Source organism: Etheostoma cragini, chromosome 14 (assembly GCF_013103735.1).
Source record: "Etheostoma cragini isolate CJK2018 chromosome 14, CSU_Ecrag_1.0, whole genome shotgun sequence".
NCBI lineage: Eukaryota > Metazoa > Chordata > Actinopteri > Perciformes > Percidae > Etheostoma > Etheostoma cragini.
In genome coordinates this window covers 13169687-13187329 of record NC_048420.1, presented here as the reverse complement: position 1 = coordinate 13187329, position 17643 = coordinate 13169687, and the positions used below count along the sequence as shown (strand labels likewise).

Here is a 17643-nt window from a genome sequence, read left to right as displayed (position 1 = left end):
TTATTCTGTAAATCTGTAAATCCTTCTGTAAGTTTGGTTCCAAACAGTCACATTATCAACAGGCACTGTACTAGATTCATTTAATTTAATAAACCCCTACACAGGAGGGCTTGATTGTAGCAAGGTTGCTCTTTTATTTAATCACTGTGTGGCTCTGTGTTAGGAGCACCATGGACCCTCAGAAGATGCTGCTGTCCTGGGAGCAGAGCAGTCCTGTAATGGAAGGGGGCTCCTCGGCCACCGACACCGACACCACCAGTCTGGAGGACCAAGGTATGTGTGGCCACACGCACACATTGACACACATGCTGCAGTGTATGCAAGTGGCTTGTGGTCTGATTTTAACTTTGTTATGCTTGTTAAAGCAGCACTGTTGGGTTGCTGAGACTAACAACCTGGTTACTTTCAAAGTGGCTTTTTATCAACCACATTTATTGTTAATAATCAATTCAAATTATTTGAGAAAAAGGTATGGTTTTGGCACATTGCATCTTCATAAACTCACAAGATCAGGTTCTCATTTTATGAGCCAATCAGTTGTGCTATTACATGCATTAATGTTGCTGCACACAAGTATTGCTCCTGTTATATGGCTTTTATTTTTCTGTATCACTGTAGCAGACACAGGAAGTGTAAGCAGCCTGAGCATCCCAGCTGCACCCACAAAGAGGATTGCCTTCCTCTTTGACTCTACTCTCACAGCCTTCCTCATGATGGGCAACCTGTCTCCGGTTAGTGACTGAATGTGGAACTTTCTCATTGTTAAAAGGCTTAGTAGAGACAGAGTAAATTGGACATGGACTGTACATTTTTATTCATCGGTCTTTGTTTTTGTATCAGAACCTAAAGAGTCATGCTGTGACCATGTTTGAGGTAGGTAAGCTGTCTGATGAGACTCTGGACAGCTTCATGGCTGAGTTAGAGAAGGTGAGACCAGCAATGGAAACAAAGAAAGAAAGAATAGTACAAAATAGATTATAGCCTTATGTGTACATGCGCACAGACACTCTACTTTTATTTATTTACTATTTTCTGTCCCCAGGTGGAGAGCACGGCAGAGGGCGAGGCCCAGCGTTACTTCGACCATGCTCTGACTCTGAAAAACACCATTCTTTTCTTGCGCTACAACAAAGAACTCACTCAAGACCAAGGACCTGATATCCCAAATATAGGTAATTACACAGTTGCACCCTCTTTTTCATCTTGTTTATTGGTAAATGTATGCACGGTGCTAGTGTCATACATCTCTATACATGTGATAAATAGGCAGCTTAAAGGCCTGATTTGTTTTTGTGTTTTTATGCAGCTAGCGTGCTGATTTGGTTTTAAGGTCTTATTGCCTTTGCAGCCTCAGCAGCAAGCTAATGAAATAGTTTCCTCTCAGTTTGTTTCAGTAAACATCATCTGTGATGCAAATGCAGCCATTTTGTAATGCTGCTTCAACATTACTTTTGTGTCTGGAAATATCAATCTTACAGAATATTTAGGTGAGAGCTGGGATGTACAGAGTGAACACAATGTGTGTTTGTGTCTAAATGTGTGTATGACTCAAAGCACTACTCATTATTTTCAGTAGGGCCGGGTACTGTAACGCGGTACCAATTGGGCACCAGTTCCGGCTAAACGTAGTAACTAGACTAAATAAGAACGAAAATCTCGGTGCCAATATTTGGTGCCGTATTTAAAAAAAAAATGTAAGAAGCATTGCTGCACGGGACACTATGTTACCGTTAGCTAGTAGCTGGATTAAACACAATGGTTAATAGTAAAATACTGACAGCTTTCGTTAAGCGGTGTAAAGTGTGACTGTGTTTTCCTGTAGAGGATTCCAACACCGATACATAACAGTCTGCAGGCAGCCTCTATTGTTGGAGAAACAACACAGAGAACTCGCCAACCTTGTGGTGCATTTTAAATTATTGTAAAATACCCTTTTTTGCCATCTGATGCTTGTTTTTGTTGTTTAATAACAATAATAGCAATTTATTAGTGAAATAAGTCATTGTTATAAGTTGAATAAGGCACTGTTTAGGCACTGGCACCGTTTTAAAAGTATGGCTTTAGCACCGGTATCAGAAATAAAACAAATGATACCCAACCCTATTTTTTTGTTACAAACAAATGTATTTATTTATGTAAATATTTAAAACCATGAGGAATTCAGTTAAGAACTCAATATTCTGAGCTATCATTACCACAAATGCGGGAAACAACTACTACTGTAAATGACTCCTAGTCAACAACTTAAGCTTGCTCTATGGTATTCAATAATAAATAAGTAATGAAAAATGTAAAAGTTATTTTTTTAGAAATAATGCAGCCTTAATTTTCACTTGGAGGTTCTGGATAAGACTGAAAAACTCTTCTGGAAGCATCAAAGAAGAAGTGGGTCTTCTATTTGTGCTTTTTGCAAACTTGTGTCACTCTCTCTTTGCTGTCTTTTTCACTCCTTACCTGTGTATAACTAGTTTCTTTTGATTATGTTCATATTATGCCAGTAAATCCAGAGTGAAGCTGTATTGTTCTACCGGTTTCTCTAGGGGGAGCAGGAGAGAGCGAGTCCTCCAACAACAACAAAGAAAATCTCTTAGTTTCCACGCTGCAACTGTTGTGCCACCAGATGCTGAATGTTTGGTTTGGCAGAGTGCCTCGCTTTTGATTGTCTTATCTCAGTCGTCCTCAGCTGCTGCTCCAGGCGACTACTGAGGAGCGAGAGCACTGAGAGCCCTCAGGCTGAAGCTGAACCAAGCTCACAATGATACAAATTATTATAATAATACATTATTGTGTATTACAAAAATCCACATCCAAACCTCCTTTAGACAATACAGTATTAAGAGGCAGTCTCATTGCATTTTGTAATTGGCCTCTGTATGGGTTTGTTCAACTCTATGTTGGAATAAGTATAAAAACAAATAGCCAGTTTGACTGAGATTCAGCCAGTTCTTTGCATCCGTGAAACTCAACTGTACTAATTTATCCCACTAATTATCAACAGTAAGACTTTAAAGACACCTCTTTCCTCTTTGATGTAGTTAGAAGGTAATAGGTGATTATTAAGTGCACAAATGCCAAGTTGACACATTGACACAGTTGACACAAGTTGTCTTTTTGAGAAGACGTTCTTTACAAGTCACCTTGGAGAGAACACTCTTCTTAGCACCACAGCTATGAAGAAAGACTCTTTATTGTGCTATCTGGCTGCGGTTCACTGCTTCAACGGAGTTACTGTTTTATGTATCCACATTTGACAGATTCATTTCCAGGATCTTTACATATATTCTTCCTATGCTCCTTTTCATTTCAAGGAATAGTTGTCTCATGTCTGTCCGGTGTGTTTGTATAAGCCTACAGCCATCAGCTAGCTTACCTCAGCATAAAGACTGGAAACATGGGGAAACAGCCAAAATGTTCTGCTTTTGCTTACTTCTATTCTTCTACTATCCATGCAGTTACTTTAGTCTTTAGTTACGTCACACAACACAAGAATGCAAACTATGTACATACTACATGCATGCACCTACAGACTCACACTTGGATCCCAGCCTATTTTGTATAGAAGTTGTAACCGGCCCTGGTTTTTCCTTGAACTAGGTTTCCCCTTGGACATGCTGCGATGTGAGAGCCTGCTGGGTCTGGACCAGGCCACCTGCAGCCGTGTCCTCAACAAGAACTACAAACTGTTGGTTTCAATGGCGCCACTCAGCAACGAGATCAGACCCATCAGCAGCTGCACGCCTCAGGTATGACGCCTATTGGGAGGGAGAGCAGAGGGCATACTGTGCGTCACGCTGGAATGTTGTGTCAAATGTTGACCGTCTTTGAGTTGTGTGTTTGTGTTTAAGTCGACAGTTCATGTGTTTGTGCATGTGTGCTCTGTTTGGTTGCGTTCGCCCTCTTGTTGTGTGTACACTGTGTGTACACTGTGTGTGCACTGTGTGTGCCTGTTGTGATTTGTGCCTGTGTGTGTGTATGCTTTGTTGGCACTCAGCCTGCAGTTGCCCCCAACAACAAGGCTATACAAAGACAGAGAAAGGGAGGGAAGGAAGGGAGGCAAGGCTCATGAGTAGTTCCTCTGCCTGGCCACACTCCAGCTTTCTAGCTGAGCTCAGAGAGACAGAGGGAAAGAAGTTAAACTATTGTTGTGCCATTCACGCTGCTGAGTATTCTCACACTGGTGGGACTCGGTGAAGTGGAATTTAATCAATTATCTTCTTTGTTTTCTGCTCACATCTCTAAAAGCAGCTTCAATTTCTGTTTCTCCAACAGAAGAACATTGTTGTTTATTTAAAGTATGTGAGAAATGAAATGGGAAAACTGTCCAAGTGAGTATGGAGCTCTGCTGCTGTACAGTTATATTTGTGTTCATGTTTTTCTCCCCCTGCAGCACATTGGACCGGCCATCCCTGAGGTGAGCTCCATCTGGTTCAAACTATACCTGTACCATGTGACCGGCCAAGGCCCGCCGTCTCTGCTGCTCTCCAAAGGCTCCAGACTCCGCAAACTGCCAGAGCTATTCCAGGTTAGCCCAAACTAATAATTAACCAGGTAGGTAGGTTTAATAAGTCTACTGTAGGTACACTGTTGTGTAAGTAAATGGATGCTGTTAAAGAGACTTAAAAACCTTAAACTTTAAAATTCAAATTTAAGCTAAAGAAAGCTCTTTGAAGTCAGATAAGAAAAGCCCTAAATGTGACATTTCGAGCCCAATCAAAGATGCACTTTTTCATTTCGTCTTTAATTCCTTCCCTTTCTTATTTTGACCTTCTTTTGACGCACTTACAGTTGGTAATCAGAAACTGGTGGTAAAATTCAACGCTGTTTTTCTTTGTCCCTGTCGATCTTCATTTCATAACAAAGCACCTGGCGCATCACAATTACAGTCATACCACACCATGCACCTGCATCCCCCCCCCCCAATCTTGGGAATGTTAAACGGGGAACAAAAGAGAATTTGACGAAGGACATTCTCAAGGGAGGACCAGTAATATCATGCAAATGGACCAAAAGTCTACTTGTCATTTTACTCAATTTTACTGTTTTGCTTCACAGTGAACTTAACTGTGGGATTTTTTGCCATGTTCGTATGAACGAAGGATATGATGTTTCCTCTACTTGGACTTTGTTTTTGATTGAGATATGTAATTATTGTTGTAGAGGACATACAGTACATACTGAAACATTTCCCTCTACCTTGTGTAATGAGTCAATTTTTGTATTTTATGAAAAGCATTCTTCTTATTTATCATTACTCAATACGGTGAGTGTGAGCTATTGTACTCCCATGATGCTGTACACCATCACACCCCAGCTGCTTTCTGTGATTAGCAGCTGTGAAGGAATCCTTTCCTTAACCCGTTTTTTTCCGCTCAGGTCTACGACAGGTTGTTGATCACCTCCTGGGGTCATGACCCTGGGGTCGTGCCTACATCCAACGTGCTGACCATGCTCAATGATGCCCTCACACACTCTGCTGTTTTAATCCAGGTAAACACACACACATGAGCTCTAATTTTACAAAGAGGTTGTTTCAGGTATTTTTTGGGGGGTTTGATTGCTTGAATTTGAACTTGTCAACATTGCATCATCCAATGTTATGTATATCTACTCCTCGTATGTTTCCACCAATAACATATTTGGTACAATATATAAACTGTGGGAAACTAACAAGCTGTACTGTATGTGTGTGTGTGACCCTTAGGGTCACGGCATGCATGGCCATGGAGAAACCGTTCACATCCCATTCCCCTTTGATGCAGAAGATCTGAAAGGAGGTGAGTTATTATACATTCTATGACATTCTAATACATTCTTATTATTCATGGATAAAGCTTTAAAATCACTTAGTAATTAATCATACAGCCTATACAGTGGGACTCGAAAGTGTGGGCACCTCAGGAAAAAATTTGTATATATGTTCATAAAGAAGCCAAGAAAAGATGGGAAAATCTCCAAAATGCATCGAATGACGGATTAGACATTCATATAATATGTCACAAAAAGTTAGATTTTATTTCCATCATTTAAACTTTCAAAATAACAGAAAACTTAAAAATGGCGTCTGCAAAAGCTTGGGCAGCCTGCAGAGTTAATACTGCCCCCTTTGGCAAGTATCACAGCTTGGAATCACTTCTTGTAGCCAGCCAAGAGTCTTTCAATTCTTGTTTGAGATATCTTCGCCCATTCTTCCTTACAAAAGTCTTCCAGTTCTTTGAGATTTCTCGGCTGTCTGTCACGCACTGCTTTTTTTAAGGTCTATCCATAGATTTTCAATTATGTTGAGGTCAGGAGATTGTGAAGGCCATGGCAAAATCTTCAGTTTACGCCACTTGACGTAATCCACCGTGGATTTTGAGGTGTGTTTAGGATCCTTATCCATTCGTAGAAGCCATCCTTTCTTTAACTTAAGCTTTTTCACAGATTTCCTTAGTGTCCAAAATTTGCTGACATTTTATTGAATCCATGTTTCCTTCTACTCGGGAAATGTTCCCTGTGCCACTGGCTGCAATACAACCTCAAAGCATGATTGATCTACACCCATGCTTAGAAGTTGGACAGAGGTTCTTTTCATTAAATTCTGTGCCCTTTCTTCTCCAAACGTACCTTTGGTAAAGTTCTATTTTAATCTCATTGGTCCACAGAACAAGAATGCATCAGGCATGTCTATAGGTTCATTTGAAAACTTCAAACACTGATTTTTGTGATGAGGACGTAGAAGAGGTTTTCTTCCGATGACTCTTCCATGAATACCATGTGTGTACAAGTATCTCTTTATAGTGGAATGGTGTACCACAACTCCAGTGTCTGCAAGGTCTTTCTTGATGGATCGTGCAGTCAAACGTGGGTTTGGACTTAATTTTCTCACAATCCTGCGAGCTGTTATGTCTGATATCTTTCTTGGTCTTCCAGATCTTGCTTTAACTTCCACTGTTCCTCATGACTGCCATTTCTTAATTACATTCCGAACAGAGGATATTTTCTTGTTTTTTTATGCACATTAGACCAATTTTTTACCTGGGGTGCCCAAACTTTTGAGCCCCACTATATGTTATGCTAATACATGAACAATTCACTCAATCAAAGTAATTCAGTGCAAGGTTTTTACCTTTATTTGCAAAGATCATTATTTTACAAAACTGAATATGGTGCCTTTTTATCAGATGTTTACATTATTGGCACAAAATGAGAAGTGATGTTAAAAAAAAAAAAAGAGAAGACAACTACATTTCTTCCCTTTATGTTAGCATCACTTCTCATTTTGTGATTTTAAAAAAACTTTTAAAACCTTTAAAACCACAGAATGAATTTTATTTTTGGCTATCTAAGAAAGGAATGGCTGACTTTGTCATTCATTTCCCATTGCTATTCATATCCCTCGACTTTAGGGTCATGGAGGTAAAAGCCCAACTTTTCTTGGGTTTACAGCAGTATTAACATATTAACCAATAATATAGTAATACACTAGCAATGTCAATATTTGTGTACCGCACGGCAATGTTGTGAGTTAATGATTAACCTCAGTCAAGCTGTGCTCCTTTCTCTGGTAACTCAAGTATTCACTTTTTGGCTTTGAGGGGTTTAACTTGTCAAACATCATGGAAAGGATTTGAATCCTGTGAAATCTTTCATTTGTCAATTTGTGTGCAAAGCTTAACACTAACAATGATCCCCCTAATACATTTGCTGTCACAATATTACACTGTCTGGAGAAACACATTTTATATGAAAAGTATGTTACCACAGATATTAATAGAAGTATATTAAGGAGACCTGTTTGTCAGTTTCAGTGCTGACATGAAGCATCCCTCCTACTGTTTGTGTTCTTCCTGTGCAGAGTTCTCCTACTCCAACATGTGTGTGCACAAGGCGCTGCAGAAGCTGAAGGAGAATGTGGACTTGGAGCACCAGTGCGGCTACATCACCATGCTCAACTCCAACAACAGGCACCGTCGGAGGGCCAGTGACAGCACTGAGTGCAGAGGTAGGGAAGGGGAAGTCTTTTTTTTCTTTCTTTTTTTTTTTTTTTTTTACCTTTGTGGACATGCAGATGTTTCCATGTGAGAGACAAGACATATAGTGGAATTAGTTACAATGTGCTTGCCTCTGATGGCCATGATGACACTGATGGGGCAAATTAGATAAAGATTGCTCACGGTCCTATTTAATTATTCTGTTTTTCCTGCCTAATTGTATCCCTTATTGTGATAGCCTTTGCTAATGGACGTGGATCGAACAGTATTAGCCTTTAACTTTGAGATTTACTGATTGAATGTTGCTGACAGAATTGATCACATATTTTATTTAACTTTAATGTTAAATGTTTTGCACAGTTTTTGTTAATTGACAGACCTCTGATATTTATTCAACAAAATGGATATGGTTAAAAAGGCATTCCAACTGTAATCTAGTTGCAAAACAACGTAATGCTGATGATTTGTTGCCTTTTTTCAAGGCGACACCCATCTAGGTGGAGGCCTGGACACCAACGGCAGTACTGAGTCCTTTGAGCTTGTGACAGAAGAAAACAACGGTGAAAGCAAAGGAAAGACAGACAGTAAGTCAACTTTTAGGTTAATGTACTTTACTTTTTATCTTTCTTTCCTTTGTCTATCAGAATCCCTTCAAGTTACTCAATCTGAGAGTTGGGAGAGACAGTAAATACCAGAAGACCAGCATGTCCGTGTTAATTGTATTTGTGTCATGTTGTAATGTATGTCATCACCATCTCTGCTTTTCCTTGCCAATCCCATTCTTTTAGGCCTTTCATCTGAAGATGAGTGGGTCCCTCTCGAACTGTGCTTCGGTATGCCCCTCTTCAGCTCCGAGCTAAACCGCAAAGTGTGTCAAAAAATTGCCTCGCACAAACTGTGCTGCAACGAAAGGTACAAATAAACCTACCCAACACCCTCAAAGATTTTACTTTTGTCTGAAGCATTGAGAAAAGTGTAAAGATGTGTGTTGTATCGGTGCTAGACTTAAGCTCTGTTGTTGTTTCAGCCTTCAAGAACTACTTCACTCGAGCCGAAAGCTATCCCTGAAGGTGTTGAGCTTTGTTCAGTCATTCCAGGTAAAAACAATCTGCTGTGTCTTCAGGTGGCCACTTGAGAATACTCACAGAAAAGAAATAACAATGTCTAGTGGAAATATCAGCAGTCAGGAACTTAATTTTAAACATCAAGTGTTAGAATTATTCAAGATTAAAGACTGATTTAATTTATAGAAATGCGTATAACTGTTATATAACTGTTGATTTAATTGGGTTTAGAAATCGCCGTACAAGTCCACAGTATGGCATTATGAGAGTGGAGAAGTGTTTTTTATACAATATAAAACACTAGGTAAACGAAACCATCAATGTGTCTCTTATCTTAAGATAATGAGATATTTAACACGCTTCACATGATAAAACAATATGACAAAATCTTTTGTTTGGAATGACTAAATATGAGTAGAATTAAAGAGTTTTTACCATTCTTGACATAATGAGATAATTAAGTCATGATTTTGATATAACAGGTTTAAAACAATTCCCAGCCACCATGACTAGCTGTTTTATTAAACATTTTGTCTTGATTAGTATTGGTTAAATAATACAGGATACTATTCTTCCACAGTTTGATAGTGGTAGAGCAGGCGCACATGTAGATTTATGCCTCGACGCAGAGGTCCAGGGTTTGAATCCCAACTGTGTCAATTTTCTGCAAGTCCCCCCCCCGCCTCTCTCTCCTTTCTCCCCCAGACGTCCTGTCAAAGATTAAAGGCGGGAAAGACAAACATAAAAAAATGAATAAAGATATTTATCATAAGATGATCCACAGCCAGTTTGAGGCTTCAAATTAAATAGAAATATAGCGACTTAAGTGTTTTATTTTGTTTTATTGGAAAAAAATAAAGCATTAAAATACCAAACACAAAGTAAGAGAGAGAGAAGACAAAAAAAGACCAAATGAAGCAAAAAGGAAAAACTATTGAATATAAAGTGGAAGAGCATGGTGAACGATGTTAGTTTTAGTTTACAATTTAAAACATCGCATCTCTTTAGTGTCACAGACCTTCCTGATGTAACTGAACCTCCTTACCCTTTCTGCATGTTTTATACACAGATTTTAAGATATGATTTAGTGTTTAAAAGTGCTAATGGATTTTTTATGAAGGCGGCCACATACTGTATTGTAAATCAGACAGGAACCATTCTACTTAGCCCTTTTTGTCCCAGGGAAAATGTGTCATTGTCCCACATATCATCCATTATATCTGGTTTTCTGATCTGTGACATTTGCCCTGTGTTGGCAGGATGGCGTCCAGCCCTCTGACCTAGACAGTGGCGTCTCGAACCCTCTCAGTCAGCCCCCGGCGGAGTCCGGTGTCCCCCTGCCCGCCCTCAACCTCCTCTTCAAGGACGGGCAGTTGAGGGAGTGGAGCGGGCGGGCCCCTCCTCCTTTGGACATCACAGCTCTGCAGAAGGACCAACCCTCATAAGCCCCCCGCCCCCCCGAACACACACACACACCCCTCCCTCCTCAAAACATCCAGATTTGGTCACAAGGAAAAACCTCATCTCATTGAAAAAGACCACCCTTTCACTGAGGAAATTGTCATTCAAACTCTGCATCTTGTCTTTCAGTATCCAGTTGTTGGAAAATTAGCCCCGCCAGCACTTCATTCACCTTTCAAATGAGGAATCAGAGTTGAGTTGCCAACACTAGTTTGAACCCCCCCTAGCCGTTCCCCTCTGTGATTCCTCATATTCTTAGCAAGGCATTGTTATCTGTTGGAGTGGTGCTATTATCACAGTATATAACAGTGATGCAGGTCAACAGCATATCACCTGTCAGGCCATTTAACTTGAAACACTTGCGCTGTTCTCCACCGACTAGCCCCCTACCTTCCCTTCAATCACTGGATGTTCTGTGATCCTTGAAAGCGGAGTGTAAAGTGGTTAATAATTGTATAGATGTTCTAAAATTGACCCATAAAATAAACAAAGTGTTGAACAGACATCTGCAGGAATCATTTGACAATATGCATTTTCTAGGACCAAGTTTTTTGTCTTCCCAAACAGAGTCCAGATACAGACCCCGCTGCATCCCTGTTGCTGTTGTCTCACGTTAAGTGATCTGATGCATGACACTGTTGCACAACTCGTACCATAAAAGAATACTTTCCTACCTGTAGTCAATTTTGAGGGCATTTATTATTTGCACTGTGCAGGATTTCTCCAAACCTGTGGATGAAGTCATGTAATTTCTTTTAAAAATGTTTGATCCCTTTTAGTGCGCACATGGTTTTAGAGCCAACTTTTTACCATAAATTGACCGGGTATCATAGAAACTTGATTTTTTTTTTTTATTATTCTTTGTTATCATTCTTTCTCAGTAAAAGAGAACACCAAAGACCATTTTTCTTTCTTGTATGATTATTTTAAATCTTTTGTTTTACTGTCCTTTTTATTTTGCTGCCTTATTGCTGTCAGCCAATCAAAAACTACCAGGTCTTTGTTTGCTTATCTTTTTTTCACCTTGTTTTTCTTCAGATTTTATGAAGGATATTGATGATATTTGGATGAGTGTTTGTTACCAATCAAATCCACAACATTGGGCCGGAAACTACCAACCGATGCCCATGTTCATGAATTTGACAAGATTAACCAAGTGTACCTAATTGCATAGAACTGGAACAGTCAAGTCTGTGTGTTTGACCCAGGTCTGTTGGCACCGATGCCTGCCAGTATCTCTCCCTGGATCGACTCCAGTTTTGTGTGCAGTGCAGTGCAGTGCAGTGCACTCTTGGCCAGCCTGCCACACTCTCCAAGGGATGCTGTTTACACCATGTTTTGAAAAATGGGGTTTGTAGTCTAGAGAGTAGAAGGCAACTTTGCTGTGAAGGCAGTCACAGACCCATGGGATGGAAATTCTAATGCTTTGCCCAGCGTTTCAGAGCTGTGATGGCCCAAAAAGTCTGTCATGAATTTTCAGTGCAACTCCAAGAATATAGAGAAGTTTCTTTTTTTTATTTGAAGGTATCTGCCTCCTGCAGTTTTTGACCCAATTGTGGTTGTTTCTAATGATGTGATGCTGAAATAGAAGAAAAACGACTAACATGAGATCCCGTTGAAGCATGATGACTGTGTACAAACTGTTGTGTATATGTTGTGTATTGTACACCTCATTATTGGTGTGTTTTAATACATGCCTACCTTTCACAATAAGAGCCCACTCCCATCCTGCCTGTCAGTTATCTAGTTGTAGTTGCTTGGTCATCCAAGGCATTCCCCATCCTCCCCCAGGTATAAATCCACCACAGTGTTTAAACAAAATGCTAGTTTTATATGTTAACCTATATTATAGGAATTCTTTGTTGTAGCTTGTTTAATGGGACTGTGAATATCATTGATTGACTGAACAATGATGATGCTCTTGTAATTAAATGGGTTAAAAAAAACAGAAAGTGACATTCCTTCAACATGCCCTTCCTCCACTTGCTCCAGATACATGTTATTATTACAGTACAAATATGTAAAAAGTATATGAAAATATAAATAAATATGTAATAAGAACAAACTTTTTCCTCCCTAAAAATGTCTCAGTCTTGTTTTTCCTGAGCTATACTTTGAGGTTTTATATAACGGATTTCAGCCCCTACTGGCTCTGAATTGTAGCCGATCACATTATGTGATATTAAGCCATACTTGGTGGATGTTTTTCCTAGCCAGGTGGAACAGATGGTGGGCAAGATGCAGCAGTCCGGATGCTATGTCCATTGGCCTTAAGTACAGACTTATTCACCCATCCTTGTAGATTTAAATGAACACTTAGCTGAAAAAACAACTCTGATATGTGGATGTGAAAGCTTTAAAAAAGAAAAAAACACATTTTTTGTGGGGGGAAATTATAGGTGTCAGTCTGTGGTTGGTTATGCCCCCAATGGACAAATGGAGCCCCACCTAATTGACTAACTCTCCCAGGCCTCCGTGCTCCAATAATTTCCCAGCACCACAAATTACAGTGTGTCACCGGGATGCACCAGGGGCATAAACTGGGTCATGCCACCAGAGGATAAGAGGCTCCTAGAAGCGGTCAAATAGGCTGCATGTCACCACTATAAGAGTTCATACTTTGTCTAGCCCGGCAATGGTGCTCAGGAAATGTGTAACACATTTGCTTAATTCATTCTGCTGATTTGTTATATTTGACTTCCATCATTGTTGAACTGTAGTTGCTGAAAGGCTTTCGACTGAAATGGGAGAAAAGACGTAAAAAGAAGAATACTAATAACAGATTGTGCACATGCACAGCACGTAAAGACAACGCTGATAAAAAGTCAAGATAGTAAAATTATACTGGCCCCTTGAACACTGAATTTTTGTGCTGTTTTATGATCATTTCAAGTGAAACTGGAAGTACAACATCTTAGATAATGTTCCTTTGAATTGTATTGCATCATTATGATGTCAGTGCACAATGCTATAGTTCCTCCATCCTGGTGTAGGCTGTCAGAGATACCCACTTTTTTATTGAACTTACCTAGACTCCAAGAGAACTTATAAAAGTCTATCTGTGTTGCCTAAGGAGACAAAAACACAGCGGTGCTAGCAGCTCGCTGAGGATGTACTTAGGAACAGCATGCATGTTTTGAGCTAAATGCTAATATATGTACGCTAACACGCTCACAACGACAATGCTTACATGTAGATGCCTAGCGGACATGTTTACCATCTTAGTTTAGCATGCTACAATTTGACTCTCAGCACTAATCTAAGCTACAGCTCTGGGAAATGTCATTCATTTTGAAGGCGTTTAGTCAAAAAAGGTTTTGGACCAAGTGCTGGTGCTAGTTAAAAGGTCAAGGGTTAGTTGCCAAAGTTATTACAATTCATCCTGAGGGGGACATACTGGACATGTCTGTACCAAATTTCATGACAATCCATCCAATAGAAATTCCACAAATGTCGACCTCGTGGTGGAGCAAGAGGAAAAGTTTAGGACCAACAAAGTCATTAGGATACATTTTCTGGGGATCATAAATGTCTGTACAAGATGTTGTACACATTTGTAGATGAGATGAGTTAAAAATGTTTAATGCATCATTTCATTTTGATGTGTGATGGTGACGCTACAGGAAACATCAGGGGATCAAAAAAAATCATTAGGATTCATCCTCTGGCACCTTGAATGCCTGAAATCAAATCCATGACATAGTTGTGGACCAACAGATGGACCTTGACACCTTGACATTTAATTTGAACCCTGTGACCCAGGTTAAACCTTATTAGTCAGGGAAAACATTCGGTCGGGATTAAGCAGTTGGAAATCGCATAGCGTGATCGTGTGTAACTCAAAGAAAGCTCAGTCTCTTATTTAACCTGATAGTCTTAGGGAGTGCTTTCCAAAAGCCTCCATGCTAATCTGCTGAGTCCATTGTGGGCAATGAGGCCTTTCTGCCTGTTTAAACTAGATGAATGGATCAAAAGGAGATTTGTTTGTCTTCTGTTGAGACATGTCCTCTATCACATCTACTGTAGGCTACTGAATGACTTTGCAGTCAGTTTGTAACCGGCCCCGCAGTGGGTACTCAGCTCAGTGTTGAGGTCAAACGCATATTGATCTGCTCTATTAAAGTGTGTCTCTATCTTTCTTCTTCACAGAGTTGAACAATTGTTTCCATTTACAGCTTTTCAAACATTCTCTTAGCATCTCTCCCAGTCTCTCACTCACAGCCATACCAATTTCCAGGACAGGTGTATTCACACAAAGACTGCTGCAGCGTGTGCCATTTTTGGGGCATACTGAGCACATTCCCCTTGCTACAGTGGTGGAAAAAAAATAGCCTATGACTGAGAGCAAGTCGAGTCAGGCAACAAGCCACTACAAATGTAATGGAGACATTATGGTCCCCCCAGGAGATGGAGATTGAGCAAATGAGTGTGCAGCTTCAGTTCATTCAAGGACAGACAGGTGGTCAAAATAGTAAAATATGGCAGATGTTGGACACAGTCCTCCATACTGTGTGAGGTAGTAGTTCGTAAAACAATCCTCATTCAGCTAATCCAGGATGGAAGTTTGCTTACTCTGCATGTTTTCCATACGGTGAGTTGTTGATCACAGTGATTTACAAGAAAATATAATCAATAAAAAAGATAAAAAATAACGATAAATAAAAATGGACATAACCAAGTAAAGTAGATAAATAAAAATAGGCAACAAAAATAAACAATAAAATGACCGAAATAAACATAAAATAAAAATAACTCATTTTTTATTCTAATAAATTAGCTAAAAAATAAATAAAATAAAACAAAAAAACTAGATAATTTACGCATTAAATAATTTGACAACAAACTAACTAACTAACTAACGTAATAAATAAATAAATAAATTAAACACAAGAAAACATAGATAACTAATTAAACAACATATAACAAAATAGCTGACTAACTAAACTAAAATCAAATAAATGGATTCCAAATGATTTATCTTTTATAAATATAATCATAAAGATCTACGTTTAAAACAACACACTGCATAAGAGCATTCTGAGAAAAATAAACATCAGTTTAACACCAACATCAAGTTTGTATTTCATATGACTTAAAGCCAACTATAAAGTTGAATGCTCAAACTGTTAAGACAAAGTCACAACATGTATATCAGCATTTAGGTTGAGTGGAGTTGATGATTAGCGGATATTAAAGGTGCGGTGAAGAAAATTACGCGCACTTCCGCTTTAAAAGCGGAGTCGCTGGAGCGAGTCGCCGTGGCGATGCCGAGCCCCAGATCTGCCTTCAGTAACAGCCGGCCTGATGTCTGCTGCTCAGTCCGCAGCGTAGGCGCCGTCATCACAGTGGACTACTTCACCTGCGGAGTAGACAAACATACAACCGACGAATTGGATTCGAACTCGCGTTGTTTCCTATGTGACAGCCGGCACACGGAACTTTACGCAGGGAAAAAGCAGGTGAGTCTACACCTGACGGATAATTCCCCTCGCTGAATTTGAAACCAGTTTGTATTCTCCTCCCAACTCCACTTGTTGATGGGGGCACTAACAGGCGATCCCAGCAGTCACACCGCGGTGATATAGCCTACTTATGCGTAAATTGGATAAAACCCCGTCCAAGGAAGTTTTAAATGCTCGTGCTTTGTGGCAGATGGTGGTGATGTTTGGCGACCGGTAACAAGTCGCGACATCAGATCAAATTACACAGGCTGCCATCGGGGTTAGGTGCGGCATGGGGAACCAGATGGACAAGCTGTCACATTTAAGTTACGCAGAAGTTCCCACAGTGGACCCGAACGGCGTGGACGCGGAGGAAGGTCCACGGATCGGCGTCTCTTACATATTTTCTAACGACGACGAAGAGCTGGAGGATGGCTGCGCGGTCGATGGCACCGAGAAGGACCCGAATCAGGAAGAGCAACAATACGACCAGCGCGACGAGGTGGAGTGCGCCGTCTACAACCGAGATGAATGCATTTACGAGAAGAGCGTCAAGTCTGCCAACCTGGAGGTTTACTCCCCGGAGAATCTGCTAAACAAATGCAAAGCAGGGGACCTTGTTGAGTTTGTTGCTACGGGCCAGTTCCCGCACTGGGCTGTGTACGTGGGGGACTTCCAAGTGGTGCACTTGCACAGAGCCGAGGTGAAAAACAGTTTTTTGACGGATGCAAGTCAAGGGAGGAGGTGTAGGGTTGTGAACGACTTGTATAAATTTAAGTCTCTGGGTCCGGACATGGTGGTGCAGAACGCGATGGAGCAAGTGGGCTTAAAGGACCGAGAGCTGAGCTGGAGGAACTCCGAGTGCTTTGCCGCCTGGTGCAGGTTTGGCAAGAGGGAGTTCAAGATGGGGGGGGAGATACGGATAGGCAAGCAGCCCTACAGGTTGAAAATAATCATGTCCGAGAAACATTCGCACATGTTAGAGTTTCAGAGTTTGGAGGACATGATCATGGAGAAAAGGAGGAACGATCACCTGGGCAGGACAGCCGTGTTGCAGGAGCTGGCCACTCACTTCAGCAGCGTGGAAAAGGTCAAAAGTGAGCCAGGCGCTGACTGATGGCTGGCCTTATTCTGCTCTTCGAAAATAAATAGATTTGCAAGTAGAGTAGCCTTTTATCGAACATGAACTGTTACACCTGGCTTTAATCTACAGCAAGCCTTCACTCCTTCCTTTTATGTTTAATTGGGGCACACCTATCACAATTTCTACTCTAACATTGTCATTTTTATTGTTTTCAGGCGAGTCTATATCACTGTAATTGCCTTAAAGCTACAATCCTCATCCTTAGATGTTTAAGGGCCTTGAATTGTGAATTACTTTTTTTAAGGGGAAATTTTAATTTGATGAAATGATTTGATAGTTCTGATAGTAGCTCCGCCGGCCCCTCCACAAAGAATGTATTAGTTTTATAAAAGCTTTACACATTTGTCTCAAACCTTCATGATTCTGAGTGTCTGTTGTTCTATTCATGGTGTCCTGTTATTTGATCCTTGTGTGGTTTAACTTCATCCCTCAGCTCACCCAGACCGAGCTGCTCGCTGAACACAAGGCGGATTATTTCTGCCTTTTGAAGGAGATTCTCACACCAGCACATGTTGGAGAAAATGTTGTAGCGCTTGTGTTACATTGATCAAGTAAACCATGAC

The 17643-nt window shown here is 40.4% G+C and overlaps 2 protein-coding genes across 4 annotated transcripts in view; both read left to right on the top strand.

Annotated features, from left to right (window-relative positions):
* fam91a1 (family with sequence similarity 91 member A1) overlaps positions 1–12085 on the top strand; it is a 23865-nt gene extending 11780 nt beyond the window's left edge. The window contains exons 12-24 of one of the 3 annotated variants that reach the window (XM_034892010.1): positions 164–273; positions 622–731; positions 841–927; positions 1043–1172; positions 3595–3743; positions 4388–4522; positions 5374–5487; positions 5702–5774; positions 7835–7981; positions 8453–8554; positions 8759–8882; positions 8998–9067; positions 10294–12085. In XM_034892010.1, coding sequence (XP_034747901.1) covers positions 164–273; positions 622–731; positions 841–927; positions 1043–1172; positions 3595–3743; positions 4388–4522; positions 5374–5487; positions 5702–5774; positions 7835–7981; positions 8453–8554; positions 8759–8882; positions 8998–9067; positions 10294–10479 — 1537 coding nt within the window. In that variant the 3' untranslated portion in view covers positions 10480–12085. Of the gene's footprint in view, positions 1–163; positions 274–618; positions 732–840; positions 928–1042; positions 1173–3594; positions 3744–4387; positions 4523–5373; positions 5488–5701; positions 5775–7834; positions 7982–8452; positions 8555–8758; positions 8883–8997; positions 9068–10293 lie in introns of all 3 variants that reach the window. The other 2 variants (XM_034892011.1, XM_034892009.1) reach the window with 2 other exon arrangements.
* lratd2a (LRAT domain containing 2a) lies at positions 324–17643 on the top strand. Its single transcript, XM_034892012.1, has 2 exons — positions 324–333; positions 15736–17643. Exon 2 carries the CDS (start codon positions 16229–16231, stop codon positions 17051–17053), a length of 825 nt encoding a protein of 274 aa, XP_034747903.1. The 5' UTR covers positions 324–333; positions 15736–16228; the 3' UTR covers positions 17054–17643.

What these genes read in the sequence shown, in the direction of transcription:
- lratd2a (XM_034892012.1), top strand. Translation starts at nt 16,229, where the DNA reads ATGGGGAACCAGATGGACAAGCTGTCACATTTAAGTTACGCAGAAGTT.